The 22219-nt window shown below is 42.0% G+C and overlaps 3 protein-coding genes across 3 annotated transcripts; all 3 read right to left on the reverse strand.

The window, feature by feature from the left end:
• Position 1: 1 nt before the first annotated feature.
• On the reverse strand, positions 2–6641 carry LOC135254756 (serine protease HTRA2, mitochondrial-like). Its single transcript, XM_064335212.1, has 8 exons — positions 6127–6641; positions 5632–5836; positions 4113–4307; positions 3739–3771; positions 3171–3279; positions 2690–2759; positions 1740–1835; positions 2–1251 (listed from the first exon to the last, which is right to left on the reverse strand). Exons 1-8 carry the CDS (start codon positions 6606–6608, stop codon positions 1086–1088), a joined length of 1356 nt encoding a protein of 451 aa, XP_064191282.1. The 5' UTR covers positions 6609–6641; the 3' UTR covers positions 2–1085.
• Positions 6642–7883: 1242 nt separating this feature from the next.
• Positions 7884–10783, reverse strand: LOC135254757 (tubulin beta-4 chain). Its single transcript, XM_064335214.1, has 4 exons — positions 10624–10783; positions 9701–9809; positions 9341–9451; positions 7884–9115 (listed from the first exon to the last, which is right to left on the reverse strand). The coding sequence occupies exons 1-4, from the start codon at positions 10678–10680 to the stop codon at positions 8055–8057; spliced, it is 1338 nt and encodes a 445-aa protein (XP_064191284.1). The 5' UTR covers positions 10681–10783; the 3' UTR covers positions 7884–8054.
• Positions 10784–14888: 4105 nt separating this feature from the next.
• On the reverse strand, positions 14889–20415 carry neff2 (neuronal intermediate filament family member 2). Its single transcript, XM_064335215.1, has 3 exons — positions 19285–20415; positions 18346–18470; positions 14889–16008 (listed from the first exon to the last, which is right to left on the reverse strand). The coding sequence occupies exons 1-3, from the start codon at positions 20284–20286 to the stop codon at positions 15948–15950; spliced, it is 1188 nt and encodes a 395-aa protein (XP_064191285.1). The 5' UTR covers positions 20287–20415; the 3' UTR covers positions 14889–15947.
• Between the last annotated feature and the right edge of the window lie 1804 nt (positions 20416–22219).

The following is a 22219-nucleotide window of genomic DNA, read 5'->3' on the forward strand; positions in this document are numbered from 1 at the left end:
ATTCTGAAAAAAATTCAGTCTTTTTAATGGCCCGAACATGACTCAGAAAGACATACAACCGGTGTACATGCTCCCATGTATCTGTCCAGATTTAACAGACTTGTGGCTTAAAACTTAAATACGAGCCTTACTGAGCAATGAAAAACAGGCGCACCACAGTGAGATTTATTAGCAAAACTGAGCTGCAGCCACATTTGTGGAAGCAACAAAAATGTTCCGTTTTTTTTCTCTTCCAAAAACATGTTATGACTGCTTTCCTACAAACATGAAACATTTCATTTAAGAGATAAAAGGATGTAAAAAAACATATCTTCCATAAATAGGCCTCTGTACTCAGACTCTGAGGTAAGGGTGTCAACCTAAATTCCCAGAGGGCCACAGTGTCTGCGGACATTTGTGGTTTCCTTTCAATCAGCTGCCAATTAAGCCCTTGAGAACAAGGTGTCTGGATTCTTTAACTCATCAATGACTTAAATGAACCACTGGTGCCAAAAACTCCCTGAAAACCAGCATACACCGAAGGCCACCAGGACTGGAGTTTGATACCTGTGCTTGGTATCTACTACTTTGTAGAATAGATAAACGTACAGCAAATACGTACCACAATGTTTTGTTTTGTTTTTTGCATCAGAAAATAAGGTCTGAAACAATTTATTCCAAATTGACCTGCAAGCTTTTATACAATTTTATTTAATTATGTGTTCCATCACGAAAGCTTGCATTAGGTACTATGAGGTCTACTTTTTCACAGTAACACTTGACTTTGCATATAATTTACCTTAGCTTGGCAAGATCCTTCACATCTCCATAACTGAAATCAATGATTGAGATCACACATGTGCATGGTAAATACAAATGAACACCTATGACCTGTTGTGGGCCTTTCGCAAACATTCTTAATACTTTTCTCGAGATTACAAAGCTTTTATTCAGCTGCCCCGTTCAGAAATGTAAACGGGTAAACCTGCTGAAAATAAAGGGCTTCGAAAGCCCACAATAAATGTATCTCACTCATTTTTTAAAAAAGCAGTTTGGGGGGGGTGGTTGTGTGCTCCAGTGTATCCTGTAATCCTGGCGAAGGGGTATCACTCCGTGAATTCGGGGGTCACATGCAGCATGAGCAGGTCAGAGCCACGCCTCACCACCAGGTTGATGCTGTCGCTGGTGCGCACGGCGTTGTAGATCTCCTCTGACGTTTTCACCGCCGTCCCGTTTATCTGCACCACGACGTCACCGGGTTTCATCCCCGCCCTGGAATAGAGGGGTCACGTGGAGGTCAAGTCAGAATCACACAGAAACAAATAAGGCCTGAACAAACAAATGTTAATTTTTTTTTTCAAATATATTTGAAAGCACTTGTAAAGTCTGAAACAATTATAGGGCAAGGCACAATGTGTAACTTTCTTTAAAAAAATTTAATAAAGCATTATTTCAGAAGGCAGGCTACCCATGTCAACGTAATTCAAGCCAACCCTAACCAGTGTAATCAAAACTATGGTTACATCAAATTGCATGCTTGGTGCCTATATCCACAATACAAGCATAACAACAGGCAAGGTGGCAAAGCAACCCAAACACTGGGTTTGTGGCCGCATTCGAATAAGCATGAATAACTCAAGCTTTTTGGAAGGTTAAGTATATCCCTTACAGTTCTATCTGGTAGAAGCAGGCTTTTGGCACATGCTCAGAAGTGTCATTCAATAGCCCGTCTCGCTGACCACTTCCTGCGCAGAACTCACCGGCTGGCAGGGGACCCTATGATGACGCGGTGGATCAGAATTCCGTGGGTGACGTCCGGAAAGGAAGCGTCTCTCATCTTCAGCTCCTCAATGATACTGACGATAAGAGAGACCAGTGAGAGTGCTGCTCAATACACGGGCCTTCCATGACCAGTCCATGATGAAAATTAGCCTTCCTGGCTAACTCTGGCACAGTTACAAAAATGCTACTAATGTGCATTGTCCCTGTAAAATGAACTAATAAATTACATTCCACAGTGCTAAGATCCTTCACTTCAGTATAATTAATAAAGGTGGCCAATTAAATACAGAGAACACACAAAGAAGCAAGGAAGGGGATCTTTAAACACTGCTTTAAAGGAACAGAAATACCCATAATGTGTAAAAGCACACTGAATACTTTTGAAAGTGCATCTTATTGTCAGTCTGGCAACATATAGGGATATACACAAACGTTTTGTTAAAATCACATTCATCAGAAAACAACCGCAGATCAAAAAACATCCTTTTTTAAAACAATCAGAGGCTGATTGAGATCTCTTAAAATCATATGATGACCAGCAACTTGTGGGAATGTTTAATTGCTAAAACAGAGGTTTCACTCCTGAAAAATGCCAGTAATTCCCTTTTGACAGTCATTGCTGTACTAGTAAAATGGCTTCTCATTTCTGCTTTCTGCCTGAACACCTGTCATTGCCTTGGGCCTAAAAGCTCTGAATATTTTTATTTTTTTTTACATTATTTCAGTTCTCTCATCACTATGGAACAAATGTTGACAACATTACATTAAACTTATTTATTTGGCAGAGGTTTTTATCTAAAGCGACATACAATAAGTGCATATCCAAGGTCATTAAAACAACTACAAAACACAGGTCCGATAACGTAGAATACTCATTATGTAACAGTCATTCATAGTCAATGATGAAACATTAAATCGACGACACTACCTCGGCGTCAGAGTCAGCATCATCACGCCAATGTATCGCCGCTTTGCTTCGCTTTCCCCAAACCACGACTCTACGGACAGAAGGTGTGCGATTAAAATGGCACTTCTTATTAACACAGCAAAGGCACAGAACAGAGGGCTCAGGAATAAAAAGCTTCCCAATAAAAACAGTCATGATAGTGTGGGATTATGAATAATATACTGTGGCCTGAAAACCTATTCATATTTACGATAAGATCTAACAAAGAATGATTATGCAGTATGAATGCAACTGTGCAAGCTTCACTTGTGGCACACACAGACAAAAACAAGCACGCTACATTTAGCACAAATAACACTGTGCAGAGCAAAAGCATGACTGTGCTATTTCTAAAGAAATGGTGGCAGGTCAGAAGGGTTGTAATGACAGTAAGTGATTGTATTGGGGGTCGGCCACAATGTGATCTGAGAAATAGGGCTCAAAGGTCAGGGGGTAGACTCACTCTTCTTTTCAGCAGCTCTGTCGAGGAATTGTCTGACACGGTCTGAGGGGATGGCAAAGGAGATGCCTGCCGTCACCTTCATGGTGTTGATGCCGATGACCTCACCGTCCTGTGTATGAGATCAATCATGTGACCGTAAACACTACTAGCAGAATGCCACCAAACAGGATGCTGCTTGTTTCAGGTAGAGGTGCAGGTGCAGGACTAGCCCCTACAAAGTCTGTTATTTCTCTAGATCCCCACCCCAGCAGAAAACCCAACAAATGTGACATGTACCAATCCCATTTACATCACTCTGAGGTATTCAAAAAAAAAGAAAGACTCAAGCTAGAATGTAGGAAAAGTCTAGCCAGTTGATTAAACATTTATTAAGAAAAGAAATACAGATAATAGATATAACTCAGGAATGAACTGGACATTTTCCAGAAGCTGAACTCCTGTCCTCTATTTACTTAGTTAATGGCTGAAATAGTGAAATTATTACTGCTAAAATGAAATAAAAGACCACCAGCTCCTGAATTCCTAGGGACTAACATTGGCCTTTGAAGCCTAACGATAAAGGACTTACCAGGTTAATAAGAGGGCCACCGGAATTTCCAAACTGCAAAACAACAAAAACAAAGACATCACTAAACCCACAGCTCAATCAGATAATCTCCAGTACTCCCCATGTCTTTATATGATTTAGCTCTGCATTTAGCTCTATAAATAAAAAGCATGTCAATGCAATGCTAATGCAAAAAAATAACATATTACAATAATAATGGCCTTTCAAAGTATGAAGGAGCATAGACAAGAGATTTCAATGATGTGACAGATGAGTTATTTGTTCACTAACCTAAAACCCCCAGTGTACCAACTGTAGGAGGACATTTATCTAGCTGATGATGAATTTGAGGACACCACATGCATCAGTGTGTGGATGTATAGCCTGGGACTCACGTCGATGGCGGCGTCGGTTTGGATGTAGTCCATGTCGGAGTTGGACAGGCCCAGCTCGCGGCTGCCCCTCTGCGCGGAGCTGACGATGCCCGACGTTATGGTGTTGCGCAGGGCGAAAGGACTCCCCATGGCGACCACAAACTCACCCTGGCGCACCTCAGCGGAATTCCCCAAGGGCAGTGTGGGTAGAGGGTGCTGAGGGAGAAGGTTAAGCGGTCACTGTAACGCAGCAGGCTCAGACTGGAAGACCCAATATGCAACTTCCCCATGCTATCTGTGCCCCAGAGGCAAAGCTTAAGAGATACGGATTTCCAGCTCTAATGCAAGTCATCCATTTTCTAATGACACCATCTATTTATATAGTACACCTTTGGCAGAGCTTAAAATATCCTGTTCACAGAAGTACACTCTGAATTCCAGACACAGTACAATCCAATCCAAGAGTTGGATTTTTACAGGAGAGTCTCCTCCTGGGTTGTTCTGGATCCTTCCAGAGACCTGATCCTTTATTAACCCAAAGGCAGTGTGCTCTAGATGCTACATCCGGCCACACCTAATAGCAGACTATGGCTGAACTTACTGTGAGACACTAACTGCATGCTACGTACACCATTTTAGATTTGAGAATGGCTTTTAAAGTGCTCTTACTGGTTTTTCAAGCTACCTGTGAATTTGATTATTTAAATTATCTCATAGTAAAATGGGTTCCTGTCAAAGGTCACAGATCCTCAGATTGCCTCCTATTGTCCATCCCACAATTGAGAACTAAAACCTATGGGGAGGTTGCTTTTACCTCATATGCCCCCAGACTGTGGAACAAGCTTCGTTTGGATCTGAGGGCATCCGAATCTGTGGATAGGTTTAAGAGAAATCTGAAGACCTACCTTTATAAATGTGCTTTCCCTTAGGAACTATTTTGACTTATTTTAGCTATTTAATTATTCTACATTTTTAATTTTATTTTAAAAATATGTTCTGCCATCTTATTATTCTACATATTTGTATTACTGTTATTTTATAAATATTTTAACGTTTTATTTTTGTTCTAGTCTGTTTTTACTTCTGTCTCTTTCTGTAAAGCTCATTGAACGGCACTGAAGTGTTTGAAATGTGCTATATAAATAAAGTTTATTATTATTTATTATTATTATCAGTTGCAGAGTCAATAAAAAATAGCCATGATTCAAAACAATGAGTCATGTGAATTAAAACATTTTATTTATTTTTATAGACAGCGGATGGAAATGTAATAAAAATGTTATTGAAATGTTATGTGCAAAATTTTAAAGTTCCATTTCAGGGAACAGTAGTAGTTTAATACTTTTAAGTAGGACTTACACTTCACGACTTCCCAGCCAAGTGAATCAAACCAATATGTGCCCTGCAAGTACCATAACTCATGATATTCAACCATACAGAAATTCTAAACACGCTGAAAATACTGATATGTAGCCTATTTAGCATGATGCATTGTATGATTTCAGGCAAGTGTACCGCTAGTGTGGCCATAGTTGCCTACCTGAGTATTGATTTTGATGGTTGCAATGTCAGCAACCTGGTCTACAGCTTGAACAGTGGCATTGTATGTCTCCCCGTTGGTCAGTTTAACTCGGACACCGCGTTTGTTGGCGACAACATGGGCATTTGTAACTATAAGTCCATCTTGACTTATGATAAAGCCAGAGCCATTGGAGATGGGGACTTCCCTGCCGGAAAACGGGTGCCTGACACGGAAAGAGAATGACCATTAGACATACGAACATACTTGTTTCTTCCTACCAGTGTAAAGGTCTATGCAATCAACTTGGTTATCTGAAAGCCATGAAAGCTATTTTGATGCCATGTAATCTGTAGAGAACGCAGGTAAATTGAGGACACAAGCAGCTTTATGGTGGCATTGCAATGTGTCAGGTCTCATTATTCTTGATAACCTTCAAAGCATTGTCCTCCTGCAATCTTGCGAGTCACCAAACACTTCACGCAACTGTCGAACAGCAGTCTACGATTACCTTACCGTCCCATTATTTCAATGTACACAACTGCAGGTGCAGATTTTTCCACGACATCCGCAATGAAGTTGTATCTGTAACGTGGGCTGTCAGGTTTGAAAGGGGAAGCACATCGAGCCGTTAACAGCACGTTCTCGAGAACAGAATGAGTTTTGATTGTAAATCCCAACAACGTACACTGCTTCTCCTCGTCTCTGAAATAATACAAAAGTGTAGCACCACCGACCCCAAACCCGGTCGCCACGGCCGCCCAAAAGAAATTGGTCCAGTTTTTGCGCCTGCCCCACCCGCTTTCTGAAGTCCGTAGTAGCGGTACTGTATTCTCATTATCGTTACATTGGCCATCTCCGTTATATCCGTCTTGCTTATGACCTCCAGAACAGTGCCATGTCGATCGTCGTTCCGACTTTAACCACGACTGAAAATTATGGTCCCGGGAACATTTCCTAAATATCCTCAACAAACTCCGATTCATAGGCGCCGCCATGTTGGAAAGCTCAGAATAAATAACTTTATTTGAACTTCCTGTTCGAAAGTAGTGTTCGCTAAACAACCTTCATGTGATTGGTTGACACCATTATGGCGTTACGATGGCTTCCATCTATTACTAAATCAACATAAATGGAAGGCGCACCGTCTAGTAACACGGTTTGTAAAGGTACGGTTAAATGCTGCTGGCAACACCCAGACAAATAACTGTAGCAGGGAATTGAAATGGGAGCCAGATAGCCGAGCGTTTGATAATGCAACACCAACGCGGCTATTTTATGTCATGTAACGAAATCTAGAAATGAATGCAGAATTTGATTTTAAGCACCCTTGAATTTTCAACTAAGCTAACTCAATTGTCACGCTTAAATTATTGTACGGAGTCGTGACGACCCACCTTTGTTGTAAGAGACCGTTCAACATTATGTTGAATTTATTCGAACCCATGGTTGCCATTATAGATCTGCATTACCGCCCGTACCCAATTTTACAGCCGCACGGTGCAATTTTAAGTGTCATGCAACCGTGTAATTTCATATTTTAACTAGAGTGGTGCATTTGCTCAGTCAGCGGACGGTTATTAGGCAGTTGCCATGTGAAGACATTTAACATACAAGTTCCAAATGGTCAGACAACCATTTTCATAGCAAGCGGCCACACCCTCGTGTATTTAAAAGCTATTATATCATGCGCAACGCCCACTTGGAACAGATTTCCACCTAACTTCGTATCTTGACCAATATCTGTCGCTCTATCATGTGTAGCCTGCACATCTTTCGGTTTCCCAGGTATGTATAAATAATTAGAATTTGTAGCCTTCCCCATTTGTGTATTTTGAAATCCTTCCAGTTGTAGGGTGCACAATTGCATCACTATAGCAGAAATAATTATTACAGTATTAGGACTAATATTGCCATCGGCCACACCCCTTTTCAAATACATTGATCAATGGTGGCCATGTTCATCCAAATTGGCTGATTCATAAACTGTGTGCATCGTGGTCCACAAAAAAAAAAAAAAAAAGACAAGCCATAGGCAAAGTTTTTCCAAAAAAATTTAAAATAGTGGTCCATCCAGATATACTTTAGCAATTTAATTTGCAGTGCATATTGAGGAAATGAAATCATCTTCAAACATCAGGTCAGTGAGGGCAACTGCATTATGTAACTCCGTTACCAAAATCAGATTGTGGTATTTTCAGAACAAGATGGCTCAAAGTGCACCATGCATATATAGGCTTTATCAAAAAATTGTTCAGCCTTACACGAAGAGAAACAATCAAATGTAGGGTTTTTATTGAATGTTAACAATCATACAGTGACAGTGAATGGTTGCAAGAGGTATTATGATATTCAAACTTGATAGTGAACAACTGGAAAAACAAAGACGGGGTTTCACAAAGTGGAACACATGGGTTTTAGTTAGACAATAAGGAATGAAAAGCTTAAGCCAGGTCCTCCTCTTCTCCCTCCTCAAACTCGCCTTCCTCTTCAGCAGTTGCATCCTGGTACTGTTGGTACTCTGAAACCAGGTCATTCATGTTGCTCTCTGCCTCAGTGAATTCCATCTCATCCATGCCTTCTCCAGTGTACCAGTGGAGGAAGGCCTTGCGCCTGAACATGGCAGTGAACTGCTCGGAGATGCGCTTGAACAACTCCTGGATAGCAGTGCTGTTGCCAATGAAGGTGGCGGCCATCTTGAGGCCCCGGGGTGGGATGTCGCAGACTGCAGTCTTGACGTTGTTCGGGATCCACTCCACGAAATAGCTGCTGTTCTTGTTCTGCACGTTCAGCATCTGTTCATCCACCTCCTTCATGGACATCCTGCCTCGGAAGACGGCGGCCACAGTCAGGTAGCGCCCGTGTCGCGGATCGCAGGCGGCCATCATGTTCTTGGCGTCAAACATCTGCTGTGTGAGTTCAGGGACTGTGAGGGCACGGTACTGCTGGCTACCCCTGCTGGTGAGGGGGGCGAACCCAGGCATGAAGAAATGCAGACGGGGGAAGGGAACCATGTTGACAGCTAACTTACGGAGGTCGGCGTTTAGCTGGCCAGGGAAGCGCAGGCAGGTGGTGACTCCGCTCATGGTGGCAGACACCAGGTGGTTTAGGTCTCCATATGTGGGTGTTGTGAGTTTGAGGGTGCGGAAGCAGATGTCGTACAGTGCCTCGTTGTCAATGCAGTAGGTCTCATCTGTGTTCTCCACCAGCTGGTGGACAGAGAGGGTTGCGTTGTAGGGCTCTACCACTGTGTCCGATACCTTAGGTGAGGGCACCACACTGAAGGTGTTCATGATGCGGTCAGGGTACTCCTCTCTGATCTTGCTGATGAGCAGGGTGCCCATGCCAGAGCCCGTGCCCCCGCCCAGAGAGTGAGTAAGCTGGAAGCCCTGCAGGCAGTCACAGCTCTCAGCCTCCTTCCTCACCACATCCAGGACAGAGTCCACCAGCTCAGCTCCTTCAGTGTAGTGGCCCTTGGCCCAATTGTTCCCAGCCCCACTCTGGCCTGCATGAGAGAGGGGAATTTTTTTTAAATTTTTTTTTTTTTTAAATCTGTTTGCTTACATGTTCGGCTGTATAACGTGTACAACAATTTCACAGTCATGATTTTTTTAAACTAGTTGTCAGGTCAATATACTTGCAGAATTAATCAGACAGTCATAGCAGAAATTTAGAAACACACCAATCAATACAATTAATAATGCAGAACTTTAACAGAAATGGGACATACCGAAGACAAAGTTGTCTGGTCTGAAGATCTGACCAAAAGGCCCGGATCTCACAGAGTCCATGGTCCCTGGCTCCAAATCGACCAAGACTGCACGTGGCACATACTTTCCACCTAGAACACATTCAATTGAAGACAATGTTCACACAGAACACAGATCTACAAACTTCAAAATTCACAATCATTAAGATTGCATATGGGAGGAAACTGCACCCCACCATTTGCAACATGTTCCTAACAATGCTTCCTAGAGAATTTACGCTTGGCTGTTCATTTTGAAGACTTCTACTTAAATTCTATGGGGACCAATTACAGATCAACAAAGCCCCACCATTCAATGTTTGCCTACAAATAATTTCTTACCAGAGGCTTCATTGTAATACACATTGATCCTATCCAGCTGCAGGTCACTGTCTCCGTGGTAACTGCCGGTCGGGTCAATACCGTGCTCATCACTGATCACCTCCCAAAACTGGAATTAAGACAAAAATGAAATAAAAAATAAACACGGATAAACTGGATAAATGCCTTAAAGGGATTGTTCGCAAATTACATTCCTCGGGGTATAAAATCCTAGCCAGCCGTAATAGTTCCATTTTGAAATTAATGAATCACATTCTTATTACAAGAATATTGTAAAAATCATTTAAGGCTTTTGATCGAAATTAAGATCATGGTTCGTCATTACTCTGGTTCGATATTGCGTCGAACACCAATTGTAGTAAATATTACATTATGGAATGTATGCAACAATACATTAAAATTATTGGACTGATAGACAAAGCTATCCGTTGTTAAATGGCAACGAAAAATACCGTTCGCCCCAATGAAATGACCGCATCTTTACTGGCTGAACAAAACGCTTTCAGCCATATTGTCCAACTGCGCGCGATTATTCCGGCGCGGCCAACACCCTGTTCTCGCCTCTATCCTAAATAGCCTACTACGCAGTTCATCTTGATTTAGAGAAATTCAGTTTTAATTCATGCCATTAAAAATGAAATCCTCGAAAATATAACGAGTTATACGACCTAAACATTTAATTTTTGAATATTTGTGGGTTTGTGTTAATCCAACTACACAAAGGCGCCAAGAATTCGTAAATCTAGCGGATTAGATTTTTTTTTCTTCATAAGAAAGCTCGGTATAACATTAATTCGGGTTCTCAGAAATCGGAGGACCTTGTCACGTTAAGATGCCGCCGGCTAGCTATGGAAGGATTTTTTTTTTAAACCCCGTAATATGTAACACAGTTTAACTTTTCATTATTTGTTCATGATACTAACCTTAGCGCCGATCTGGTTTCCACATTGACCAGCTTGTAAATGAACGATTTCCCTCATTTTGTGCTTTGTAAGAATGGCAATGAAATTTTATCAAATTCTACACGTCGCAGTCCCGGTGTTGTGCGCCACAGCCCAGAAAAGAAATCCCTTGTCTAGCCGACTGGTTGCATTGCCCTGAATTTATAAGATCCCTATTGGTCCTTTCCTTCTCTACACCCGCCCTATCATAATTTTAATTGGTAACTTTTTCTGTAGCCTGTTCCCTGCCTTACTGCCAGTCTGCACGGCGAGGTGATTGGTTTACTTTTTTGGAATACCATTGGTGGAGTGGGTCAGTCTGAACAACGCTGTAGTCAGGCCATGCAAAAATTATATATTTATATGGAAAATTAAAAATTGCGGAAAATATTGACTGGTTCTAATTACTTTTCTTAGACGCGGTTCAAAATGATAGCATACATGTAATGTTAATTCCATTATAAATGAACGTGTTGCGTTACATTAGGGTCAGATTAAATTATTATTATTATTATTATTATTATTTGAAATAGAACAGATCAGACACGATGAACTTCTGACGTATTGTAAAAGAGGCATGGCTTGCACAAGGAATAGTATATCCTACGGGAACAAAATGCAAACAAATAAATAAATAAATTAATTAATGCAGTGTTGTGTGAGGCCCAGGCTAGATTTTAAAAGATATTTATCTTTCGCAAATGTATAACTGGCACAAGCATCAAGTATATAATGACCTAAGCGTAAGACAATTTAGATAAGTTCTCAATGGACTAATCGTGTGGACTTAAGAGCAATTTGAAGATGACGTTATTACAATTATTTCTGTATATTCCCGTTTTGGGAATTAGGCCTGGGTCCGGGGGAAATCCCTACTATTTGCTCTAAACATCATTTGTCCATGAAGTCCTGTAATGGCCAGGAAGACATGGCTGTACAACTGTGACCAGCATTTTTTCTTGTTGGTCCAGAAGTAAGACTGCCCTCTATTGGCCCACAATCACAACTTCAAACAGCAAACTGGTTTTTCCCACCAGGTATTGCCAGTAAGGCTGAAGGCATAAATATTGATATACTGTATCAAAAGTCATGTTGTGTATTCTGACTTGATGGAGTTGAAGCTTAAAAATTGAAAGCAGCAAACATTCTGTAACTTGGATAGGGATCCAACATTTCCCTCCCTTTCCGTACTAGGCATTATTATTAGAATTGTGTTTTTTTTTTAATTTTTTTCGTGGATTTTGTCTTTGCTTCTTTGAGTGAAAACGCAAATACCTCATGGAGTCTGTAATGAAATTCAGTCTAATTGAACTCAGAAAACCTTATGATTGTGTGCATGTAGGTGTGCCCATGATCTTGTGAGGACAAGCTTGTGTAGCAAAATTTGATTTATGTTAATTATGTCTTGCATGCAATATGGCACAGGGCATCATTTTCCTCTAATAAATCAAATAATAGCATTTTATTTTATTAAACATTTTTTCTCATTTACTAGAGAAAGCACTGAATTACATGTGCCACTGGGTGGAATCAAGCCAAATTTATGTATTATTAAGGGAAGTGTAGTCTATCAAGCAGAAGAGTTGCAATGTTATAAATGCTAAATATTCAGGAAAAACTGAAGCTAAAATGTGTCCGCTTTCCCTTTGGACAGAATGGAAATGTCAACAGCATCTCTGACATGTCCTGTATCCTGTACACTCCATGTTTATATGGTCTCATAGCTACTGAATACTACATATAACAAATGCAAGTGCACATGATGAAAGCCATTTCTCTCAGCTTACAGTACATCACCAAATGTTGCAAACAGGTTCAGAATGTGGTAAGATGCGTGCATAACAATTTTAATTGATTGGGCATTTGGTGCTGGCAGACTGCAGGCAGTGACTTCATTCCTTCTGAAATAGGTATTATGTTGAAACCGCTGCTGACAGCTCATTTTGCTGATGTGAGTGCAAACGATACACAGAAACAAGTGCTCTTTTGAGATACGAACTCACGATTGGTACAGGAAATGAAAACCTACCCCATGTAGCAGAAAAATTGATTCTTGAAGAATTTATTTGCCATTAATTTTCTCATTTGCCACAAAGCAGATTTGTAGTCTTTGTATTGGAAAGTTAATGCTGGTATCATTGAAGACTACACTTCTAGGCACAGTATCACAAAGCTAATGAAGTTGTTGTCAGTGGGTAGGCATCTTGCATCATATGCAGGAGGGTTGGGGAGGACTGCCCTTTTGTGGCTTTCTGAAGACTTTCTGTGCAAACTCTTGGGCAGGTTTCCTGGGACATGCTTTAGAATGTTCCCCAGTCATTATTTCTAGCTAATGATGGAGCGGGTGTATCATAGAATTTTAAACATGTAGATACAGTAGTCTTCACTTTCAGGACTCGACAGTAGTCACCTCATAAAGCAATGATTAAATTGTAGTATTACCTTTAATGAGGTTTGTTTAAATGCTATTTCTGGCCTTTAAAGGCCAAAATCAGATTTGAACTATTATTTGCAAACATGACTGTGACACAAATTGGCTATATTAAAACAAGGCTAATGATAATGTGACTGATCCTGCTGGTTTGGCGTACTGTTTTGCAGCTGAATGGCTGCTAATGTTTTATTTTTATTTTTTTTTACGTTCTATCTGGAAAAGGTGACAATGTCCTGCTTGTTCTGGGTTTGACAGCTCATGATAAATAAGCCTGTGCTCTCTCTGATTCACTGAGCATGCTCACGGCATACTGTACAAGGGCAATGTGTAATTGTAGCAAGGAGCACGGAATCCTGGGATACTCTGCAGTGCCGTTCCGTAGAAAGTGCAGCTGATTTTAGCTCATCTGTGTACACTTGGAACAGTGTCAAAGACAGGGCGGAGGTACATCAGCATGTATCAGCAGCTAAAACCCTACAGTCTAGAAATGTGTAATGTAACTACAATGCCGCAGCTATATTCAGCTTGTGTGCAATTCTTCAGACTGTGTAGTGCTACAAATCTGTGAGTAAATGTATGAATGCTAGTAAACAGCAAAAATAATTTTTACACAAATAATAATGAAAATTTCCCAATTGTATTCACACACATCCACAGACACACACAGATGTGTCCTTTGTTTGGAGCTGGGTATTAATTGCATGTGCATGTGTATGTGGGTGTGGTGTATGCATGTGAGTGTGTGCGCATACATACACAAAGACATTCCTTTTGTTTGAAGGTGGATATGCATCATTGTATAGGCTATCTATTCATGCATGGAACAATATAGGCTCACAATCTTGCAAAGTATAAGTGGTATCGGAAGGACTTTTTAAAAATAGAGCTGACAAAGCTGTGGTTGTTTCACCCACGACCGCACACACACAGCTCGAGCTACACTGCAGTGGTGTATGGTGACATCATGAGGCAGGGGAGCTGCAGTGCTGCAGGTCCTATCGATGGAGTTTTCTCTTGCCAAGAGAAAATTTCAGGAAAAAATATCCCTTACTGAAGGGGAATAAGGAGCCCTAATCTGGCATTATTTCTGCTTGTTCACCTGAAAAAGTCACAGTGAAATCTAATGTAAAGATAGAAGGATACACAAAGCTTTTTTTTTACAAAGAACAAATAGTTATTTTCATCAAAATATCTACCACTTCTACACGCTACCCACATTGTGGTTGTCTTGGTGTTTTTAATTATCCATTATTGTGAAGGAAGATAGACCCTCAACTCTTTGGTTGTCCTATTTAAAACAACTGCTCAGACTGCATGAGTGGCATCTGTGTGCAGCGGCCACTCAGGGACTATCACGTCGATGCATACTTTGCACTCTTATCAGCTGAAGTAGTATAAATAAACAGAATGGTACCCAAGCATTTAAAAAAATGGTTTGTCATTGAAATGCGATGGTTGTGAAATCATTGCTATGGATTGTGCTGAAAATCAAGAGAAGAAAGAATGCACACCCATGTTTGATGAGGTGCTGAGCAACTGTGCATATATTTAAAAGAACAATTAAATCACACACTAATCTGTGCATTTGTATTCCACCAACGTTTTTCACGTTACATACATACAGGTATTAGTCCGATGAAGGCATGTAACACTGAACTGTTGGTAAAATTAAATGCGTGGTTGGATAATAGGAGTGTGTGACTTTTTCTTTTGGGCTGGAAATGTACGTCAGAAGGGACTGTTTTTAGGGGAAACATTATCATAAAACAATATCAAGAGTGCCCGAAAGAAGGAAAAGACTTAGGAGCATTACTCAGTAATGCCATGTTATTTTTATTCAGCAGGTCGCTGGCACTTATAGATATATCAGGCTTAAAAGGTGCACACTTGATATAGATTCACAGATTTTAAGTACCGGTCAGATCTATGATCGGCACAGCGGAAAGCTTAGTTACCAGGCATTTTTTTTTGTTATTTTTGTTTTAGGAAGTTTTACAGTTTATTCTCATTTAATGGGCTTACAGAAAAGAATCAAGAACAAAATTCAAAAGCAGCTAAATGAAGAGTTCTGTCTGATGTCACAATACACGAGGCAAACCTCTGTCGACAGGCGCTTGAACTTTCTTCCTGACATTCTCATACTATTTTGAGCTTCTCCAGTCAAAAGCAACTTAGCGAAACCTAGATTTAGTGCCTTGATTGTAGCTGCTTAAAAAAAATAAAAATACAACAAAAACAAAAAAAAAAAAAACAATTTAGCCATGATCACATTTGTATTTTAACATTTGATTTCATTGAGAAAGTAAACTCGAATGTCCCCTTCTGACTGAAGCTCAACATATATGGAATATCAAAGAAGACAAAAGCAATATGACAGTACTCTACTGCCCACAATGAAAGAGAATCTTTAGAACAAAACAGACATATACTGATTTACTGATTAATACAATAGGATCAGCAGTACAGCCCAATATCCTGTTGGTAGAATTCAAAGGTACACGTCTTTTAATACCTTGCATCTGAGCGAGGTTGAGTAAAATCTAAACATCCACGGCTGAACTGAATTTCACCCGCCTTTACAAACAGTTGGTTAAGTGTTTGCTGAATTGGCTAGGGCAGATCTCAAAATCGAGCCTGGAGTTTAACACTTTTACGGAGGAGCTTTGGGCCCTACCAAAAGGATATTGTGCATGGGCTTGGCTCTGGTGTCCTGGCTGACGCAGTGCTGCCTCTGGGCTCTCGCTCTCTCGGGGGATCTTGCGCCCTTTGCTGTCCTGTGCTCAGTCGAGTCGGAGTGTGTGGAGAAGAAGGGGGAGTTTGCGGTGGACCTCTTGTTTCGAACAAGGGCGCGTCTGGCTTGAAGGTGGGGGGTTTAGGTGAGGGCAGGCAGGGAGGAGAAGCTCAGCCTTATCTCCTCGCCCTCCAGGAGCTTCCTGCAGAAACGAAGGAAGAAAATCCCGCCTGACAACATGCCGTTTTAGTGGCACCTGCTTTACAACATCCTGGGTTCGAGAATTCCGTCTTACGGCGTATCATTTTACAGAATGTGACTTTACAACATTCTATTTCAACATGCTGCCTGACAAACATCAGTTTCGAGTACCGAAAGGGGAACCACAAAAAAAAAAAACAAACAAATGAAAAAACCCAGATGCAGGACTGCAACCGTCAGCTAATCCAGAGGATTGATACATGGAGCCTAGAAACCTGACTGCTGACCATCATACATCACAAACTTCGCACTAACCTTTGACTGATTTCTATATACATATACAGTACTTCCTATCAGGAGAAACTACACAGGCCACCCGTCAGACCACTGCATGCAGGGTCTGACGGGTGGGGGTCCGTAGGGACGGAGTGTGGCACAGTGGGTAAGGAACTGCGCTTGTAACCGAAAGGTCTCAGGTTCGAATCCCGGGTAAGGACACTGCCGTTGTACCCTTGATCAAGGTACTTAACCTGCATTGCTTCAGATCCAGCTGTATAAATGGATGCAATGTAAAAGCTATGTAGAATGTTGTGTCATTCGCTCTGGATAAGAGCGTCTGCTAAATGCCTGTAATGTAATGTAATGTCTCCAGGCCTCAAAATGCTGGCACGGTTTTATGAACAAAAGACTCTTAACCTGTTTTTGTTGTTCTTACTTACTTCACAGCATTGTGTTTAGTATAATCCCATATTAATATATACCTCTCAATTTGTAATTGAAACATCAAAATTATACAACATCAAATTATAAATCACATAAAACACATATATGTATCTGGTGCTGGTAGGCCACAGACACCTGAAAAGAGATTCACCTTCTTTTGGGGACATTTTAAGGTGTCAATGTGTGGGCTCCAAATATCCCTTGCTCTCCTCACTCTTATACAAAGAGATGAGAACAATTCTACCGACAAACCCTCCCCCTTTGGGAGATGTGGCCAATTATACACTGCACTGTGTTGACTGGCCATAGTTGACACAGGTGCAGGACGAATTCAACACAAATGCTGAAGAAGGTTTTGATACACTGAACCAGTGCTTTAGTTGGTCAAACCACTTGGCACCACCATAAATCATTTTTTCCCCCACAGTCTTGCTTTGCAGCAAACAGCTTTAGAGTTCAGACCATTCAATGTCTCCATGGTAGCTATTGCAGTCCTGCTTTACAATATACTGTTTCACTCCATACTCCTTTACATCTTGTGCATCTAACTTCAATTCAGTTCACATTTATCTTTGTTTAGTTAATATCTATATATTTTAACACATCTCTCTAAAGCATGCCGCTTTATTATATATCTCTTTCATGTCACATCTTTCAAGTGATTTAAAATATAGGTCCAAGCCACAGATAAACTATAGGCTTACTACTGTGCAGTCACATGGCACATTCCTGTGCTAAAATGACTTAAACTATTGCTCCTCAGGGCTAGAACTCAAAAGATAATGTTAATGGCTTAACTGCATACTTCAAGCCTCAGCCTTAACCTCAAATAAAATCGCTCGCAAGGGGCTGTTCATGAATATTTTATTTTGGAGGAGAAAAATAATCAATGAATTCTTTAAAAGAAACTGATAGCAGGCTTCACTTGCTGAGGCAGTTAAGATACAGAATAGACCGCTGACATGCAAGATTAATGATCTGAAAATAATGTCTCAGCCAAAAACGTGGAGCACACCACCTTATGCCTCAAGGCTGCTTAAAGTCCCTTTGTTTTATATCTTTGTAAGCTATCTCTTTGAGTTCTTCTGGCTCCAGTATATAGGCAATCCTGTCCAGCAAAACCTAGTTTGAGCCCTCTCGTCCAACACTCCAGCCAACCGATTAGGAGCCACACCAATAATCTGTTTTAAAGAACCTCTGCCTTAGAAATGGCTAACAATAAGGCTGGGCGTAGCATCATCTGTGTTATCAGTAAAGACATTCATGTAATATACATGACCACTGAGAGACGTCATCCCTGTCTGCATTTTGTTTTGCTGAGTCAGAATCCAGTCTGTGCACCATCAGCTGAATTAATATGTCAATAGTCTCCCCCAGCCAAAGTCAGTTATCAGAATCAGTAGCCAACAAAATAGAGGTCACTAAGCACTGAGCCTGATGACAATGACATATTAAATGGTCCAGAAAACATTTTAGAACAAGAGCTAGGTTAAAAACAGAAATGTCCATTAACCTTCACATGGGACATGGTGACCTGTGTAGTGCTGCAGCAAGGCACACCGTGGTTATTAATTTATTTCTTTATTCATTTATTCAGAAAGGTGATACAACGTACCTGTATGCAGCGATTTCAATGTCAAGGGCCATTTTGACATTCAGGAGGTCTTGGTACTCTCTCAGGTAATGGGCCATCTCTTGCTTAGCATCAGCGATGTCCTTCTCCAGCTCATTAATTCTCTCCTAAAAACGACGGCAATGCAGACAAGCAACTGCGTGAAATTGGAAAGCTCCCAATGTCTAATTCCACCCCTCAGTGTGTGAAATGAGAAATCATCACCTATGTTCAAATATGTGAAAGAAAGCCTTCAGCAATAAGGAAAGCATTTAAATTGTTATTGGTATTGTTTCTACATTAGTATGCATGCCATGCATCCTTAACTTGAATAACTTTGAACGCGAGGCTCAGAACAATTACACATCACTATAAAACATTATTTTTTGTCCATTTGAACGAATACATGTTCTTAATTTTGTAGCATGCTGTGAGTGTGTGTTACTGTGCTGATCTTACCACTCATTCATACCCCTGTGCAGACTGACGTTTGCTTTAAAGCTTTTACATGCATGCATGTACTGGACTAAAGCCCATTCAAAATGCTCCTGCACATTGCAGGTCTAGCACAGATCTTTGAAATATTGCTATATATAGTACAGCTCTGCTAATGCCACTACAATGTCTTCTACTACATGTAATTTCCTTTGTGTTGCTGAGTTTCCCTTTTCTTCAGCATTAGAAAAATAAAAATTGTGCCCATGCAGAGAAAGCTAATGGCTAATCTGTTTACCAGTGATATGAAACGATGCAGACTATATCTCTGAATACGGTTTTCATCATTTTACTTATGTGTTTCAGCTGGTTCAAGCTGCTCTCAAAATCCCAGCACAATTCTGAACACACTCAGCTGAGCTGCGGTTAGTCATTGACCCGTAAGTCGTCCTTAACGGTGAGCAGCACAGCTAACTGATAGCTTAGCATCCCCATGTGGTCCCATACCTGGTACTTGGCCACCTCCTTCCCCTGCCTGTCCTCCATGTCCTCCAGCTGCTTGTTGAGTGATTCGATGACGTTGCGCAGGGCCTCGATCTCGGAAGAGCGGGCCTGGAGCACCCGCCGGTACTCGGAGGTCTCCTCGCGCATGACGCGCACGGCCTCGTCGTTCCTGCTGGCGGCCTCGGCCACGCCGGCGAACTTGGTGCGGTACCAGTCCTCGGCGGCCTGCATGTTCTTGTTGGCCAGCGTCTCGTACTGGGAGCGGATGTCGCGCAGGGCGGCCGAGAGGTCGGGCGCCGCCACCTCCACGTCCACGCTGACGCCGGCCGCCCGGACCTGGGCGGTCAGCTCGGCGTGCTCCTCGCCGAAGACCTTCTTGAGGAAGGCGATCTCCTCGGCCAGGGAGGCCACGCTGGCCTCGGCGTCGCAGTTGGCCAGCTCCGCCCGGTCGGCCTCCTCCCGCGCCTTCCGCAGGGCGTCCTCGGCGTCGGCCCGCCGCCGGGCCTCGTCCTGGCAGCGCTCCCTCAGCTGGCCGCGGACGTCCCGCAGGTGGTCGCGCTCGGCCTCCAGGCGCATCTTCTCGTTGGTCTCGGCGTCCAGCAGGGCCCTCAGGCTCCGGGCCTCCTGCTCGTAGAGGAGGTGCAGGCGGGAGGGGTCGCGCTGCCTCTGCCGGAGGGCCTCCAGCTCCGCCTGCAGCACCTTGTTCTGCTGCTCCAGGTGGTGCACCTTCTCAATGTAGGTGGCGAAGCGGTCGTTGAGGCCCACCAGCTGCTCCTTCTCCTTGGCCCTCAGGCCCAGCAGCTCCGCGTTGAGGGTGCTCACCTGGGCCAGGTCCATCCTCTCCGCCAGGTCGGGCATGGAGGACGACGCCAGCCGCAGGGAGCGCTTGGCGGAGGGAACGGAGCGGTGGACGGAGTACAGGGTGGAGGAGATGGAGGATTTGGTGGATCTGGCCCCCCTGTAGTCGTCCCAGGGGCGGCGGGAATAGTAGGGATCGTAGCTCATGATGGATGTTTTTTTTTCTTTTTTTGTAATTTTTTTTATGTGGATGTTTTTGTTTCAGGTATATTTAAATCCCCCTTGTTCTGCACACTCTCACTGAGCAAGCCGTAGCACTGCACCAGTTCAGAAATGCTGCAGAGCTGTATCTTTTATACAGACAGGTCCCCCCCCCCTCCCCATGCCCTTGGGGGGGCAGGGAACGTCAGCTTCTGTTCAGCCAATGGGAGAGTGCTGCAGTGAGGTTAGCGAGGGTACTTGGCTTTGCGTTTCTCTGCTCAGGCTGATCGGCTGAGCCAAGGTGGTTGTGCCGTATTTTTTTTATTTTTTACTACTTGGTCAGCACTAGCAGAACGCAGAACATCATTCTCATTTAGTCTGTGATGATTGCAGGTAAATTTGAATCATCTTCCAATCAGCATCAGCATACCATGCAATAGCCTTTTTATGTTTGATACTATATTGTTGCCTGTCTTTGTACTGCAATGTGCACACTGCACAGTAACAGTTCAACACAGAAACAGCAAGAAAATACCGATACACCATTTTATCTCAGGAATTCACTATGGTTTCTGTATTTCAGTATGCCCTGCAGCAAACATATTAGGAAATGTTTTAGCTGTTATGTTTGTAATGCCTACAGCAAATATCCTACTGAAGTCGTACTGGCAGAGGAAAAAATAGTAATCGGTGTCCAGAAACAGATCATTTATTTTAATTTATTACATAGCCGAGAAAGAGAGAGAGAGAGAGAGAGAGAGAGAGAGAGATTCTGAATGATTGCTGTATGTGTACCTCAGGTTATATCCTTCCCCCAAATATGGTACAGTACCTTATTGCCTGACTAATCAGTATGTATAAGCTTTGTTTCACTAAACAGATTTTCAATATCATTTTCTCATCGTTGATTTTGCCATTATGCATTCTGACATTGATGAAGGGCCTAAAAGATTGTACTATTAATATAGGCTAGAACTGAATGTCTTCTCTTTGCCCTAGAAACAGAGGTTACCATGAGGCCGGAGTAGCTGGGTGTCCCAGCCTGGGACGGGGTGCTTACTGATTTAGCTGCATACAAATTAATTTGTGTGCCATTATGCTTGGCCGAACCCATTGACACTTCACCTTTTTAGCTAATTGGCATTTCCTCCCATTGACAGAGAAGTACTGAACCAACACTGCACACCATTTCACAGTGCTGCATACGCACAGTAAATTTTACAGCCAGGTACTGCAGGAAAGAACCGAGGATGTGCAGACTGGTTCTGAACGTGATATCCCATCAGCCTTCCTGTCATTTGTTGTTTAATGTATGTTTTTCAAGTGTAATTAAAACTTTTGGTTATGATAATCAGGCTTATGAAGAGTATACTTTACATTAAAGAGCAAAGAAGAATACTGATGGAGTACCCTGCTGATAGAGTACCCTATTGGAAATGGTATTGTACACTTTTTTTATTGTGTACCATACAACATTCTCCCACATCACAACCTTCTTGAATGACGTTGTTATTAGATATACTCTGTGGTACACTGTACACCTATAATAGGCAGAGAAATCTGGATTTTTTTCTTGTACTGAATTACTACTGTATAGTATAGTGATGAGTCACTCCCCTGAGCCTCACACCCCCCCTCCCCACATTTTGGAGGTTTCTGTCGGTAAGCACCTTGATTGGCAGTATTGACAGCTGGCTTCCCTTATGCTGACACTGAGGGAAAGGTTGTATCCGCCAGATTCTGAAAAACCTGTTTCGGCTTGCATTTCAGAGACAGGAAGACAAGGGTTATATAATACACTCAAAACTCAAATATCCAAATGTACCCAAAATATGAATATGCAAAATACAGATACTGGCAAGTACACATATGACAGATCGCACAGGTTAATTTACCTTTACAATATATATTGTAAATACATATCTAGTAAAATGTAGTC

Source organism: Anguilla rostrata, chromosome 5 (genome assembly GCF_018555375.3).
Source record: "Anguilla rostrata isolate EN2019 chromosome 5, ASM1855537v3, whole genome shotgun sequence".
Taxonomy (NCBI): Eukaryota; Metazoa; Chordata; class Actinopteri; order Anguilliformes; family Anguillidae; genus Anguilla; species Anguilla rostrata.